General features: G+C 40.2%; 1 protein-coding gene across 1 annotated transcript in view; it reads left to right on the top strand.

Moving 5' to 3' along the window:
• The first annotated feature begins 1559 nt into the window (after window positions 1-1559).
• ADH4 (alcohol dehydrogenase 4 (class II), pi polypeptide) overlaps window positions 1560-1753 on the top strand; it is a 24356-nt gene continuing 24162 nt past the window's right edge. The window contains exon 1 of the mRNA XM_012641070.1: window positions 1560-1577. Within this exon, the coding sequence (XP_012496524.1) occupies window positions 1560-1577 (18 nt within the window). The remainder of the gene's footprint in view (window positions 1578-1753) is intronic.

Here is a 1753-nt window from a genome sequence, read left to right as displayed (position 1 = left end):
AAAAGGTAAGAGAAGTACTATCAGAAATTAACAAATTTATAATAATGATTTATTATTTCTTTTTATTTTTAATTGATACCTAATAATTGTAGATGTTTCTGAGGTTCATGTGATGTTTTCATACCTGTATACAATCGGTAATGATTAAATCAGAGTAATTGCAATAATGCTTTTTAAACATCTCTCAGTAATTAATAGCATAAGTACACCAAAAATCAGTACGAGCTGCCTCCAGTACGACATTGGTGCTTATTAATAATCAGAGAAATACAAATTAAAAACACAATTAGATATCCTTACGTACCACTAGGTTATCAAAATTTTTAAAGCCTGGTAATTCCGAGCATGGGTGAGGATACGGAAAAATGAAGTCTCTCGTGCTGGTAGGGAAAGCCGCCTTGGAAAGCTGTTCGACCTGGTCTACCAGGGTTGGGGATGAGGCAATTCCACTCCTAGTCAAAATATTTAACAAAGAGTTAGGGACATTCTCACAAATGGCCATGCAAATGTGACGCCAGGAGATCACAGGCCCTAGGAGGTCAGATGGGCACTAGATATCTGTCCCCTGGGGTTCCAGGGACTGCTCTGTTCAGGATGAATGACAGAGACCCAGAACCACAGGGGACTGGTTGATGGGCTCACTTACCAGGAGGGACAATTACAGTAGCTCCTAGCAGTGACTAAACAGGGCTCCCCAGGGCTGCAACGGAGTCGGAGGGGAACTTGGAGGTTTGGAGCAGTGACTTTTCACCAAGCTGAACAAAACTATTTCATTATTTTGAGAGCTGTCATCACCTTAATAGTATGTACTAGCTGAAAATCCGTCCCAAATTTTCCCTAAGGGAACTCAAGCACCCATGGAACCAGGTACATGAAAAGAATTGTCATGCAACCGCTGATTCATTATAAGCAAAAAGTAAAGCAGAAATGAAAACGGATGAATAAATGATGGTCAACTCATACAGTGGAATATTCTACGGTAATGAAAATAAACAAGCTGCAGCTACAGGTAATGTGAATGGATCTCACAAACATGAGTGGAGAGGAGGAAAATAGACATGAAAGAATACATATACTATGGGGATTCCATTTATATAAAGCTTTTAATGGAGAAAACCAAGCTATTGGGTAAAGAAGCATAATTAGGTAGTAAACCCATGAAATATCCAAGGACATGATTATCAAGATCACGAAGAAGAAAGATGGGTAAGGTTAAAAAGGGGAATTCTGGGGCAATGGAAGTGTCCTTTACTTTATAATTATTTATTAACCCATACTTATATGTTTAATGTACTTTTTTCTCTATTATTTTATATTTTGCAATAAAAGAGAAAAAAAGAATGAAAAAATCTTGGAGCTGGCTGGGAGCAAAGGGGTTTGCAGCTGAAACCTGATAGCACAAATGACCTGGTAAGAGGTGGGCAGAGCAACGAGAAAGGAGAAACAGTGATTGGAGAATCAGACAGCAGGAATGGTATTTATTCAAAGACAGCCCAGGACAGGACGAGGAGCACCCTGGGTGGAAGTAGAAGGCTTCTTCGCAAGTTTCCCAGAGGAAAATGGGGACCAAGGGCAAAGTGAGTGGATGAGCTGTATCTTTGTTCAGATCATGCTTTTTTGTGTCTTTGTATGTTTGATAGAAGAAGCTTCCTTCAGGGATTACTCTCAGAAAGCAGCAATTTAAGGTTGATCAGAAGGATATTCGTGGGCTGGCGCGGTGGCTCACGCCTGTAATCCTAGCACTCTGGGAGGC

The sequence above is a fragment of the Propithecus coquereli genome, unplaced genomic scaffold (genome assembly GCF_000956105.1).
Source record: "Propithecus coquereli isolate 6110/MARCELLA unplaced genomic scaffold, Pcoq_1.0 Scaffold161, whole genome shotgun sequence".
In the NCBI taxonomy this organism is placed as follows: domain Eukaryota; kingdom Metazoa; phylum Chordata; class Mammalia; order Primates; family Indriidae; genus Propithecus; species Propithecus coquereli.
This window is presented reverse-complemented; position numbering and strand designations above follow the sequence as displayed.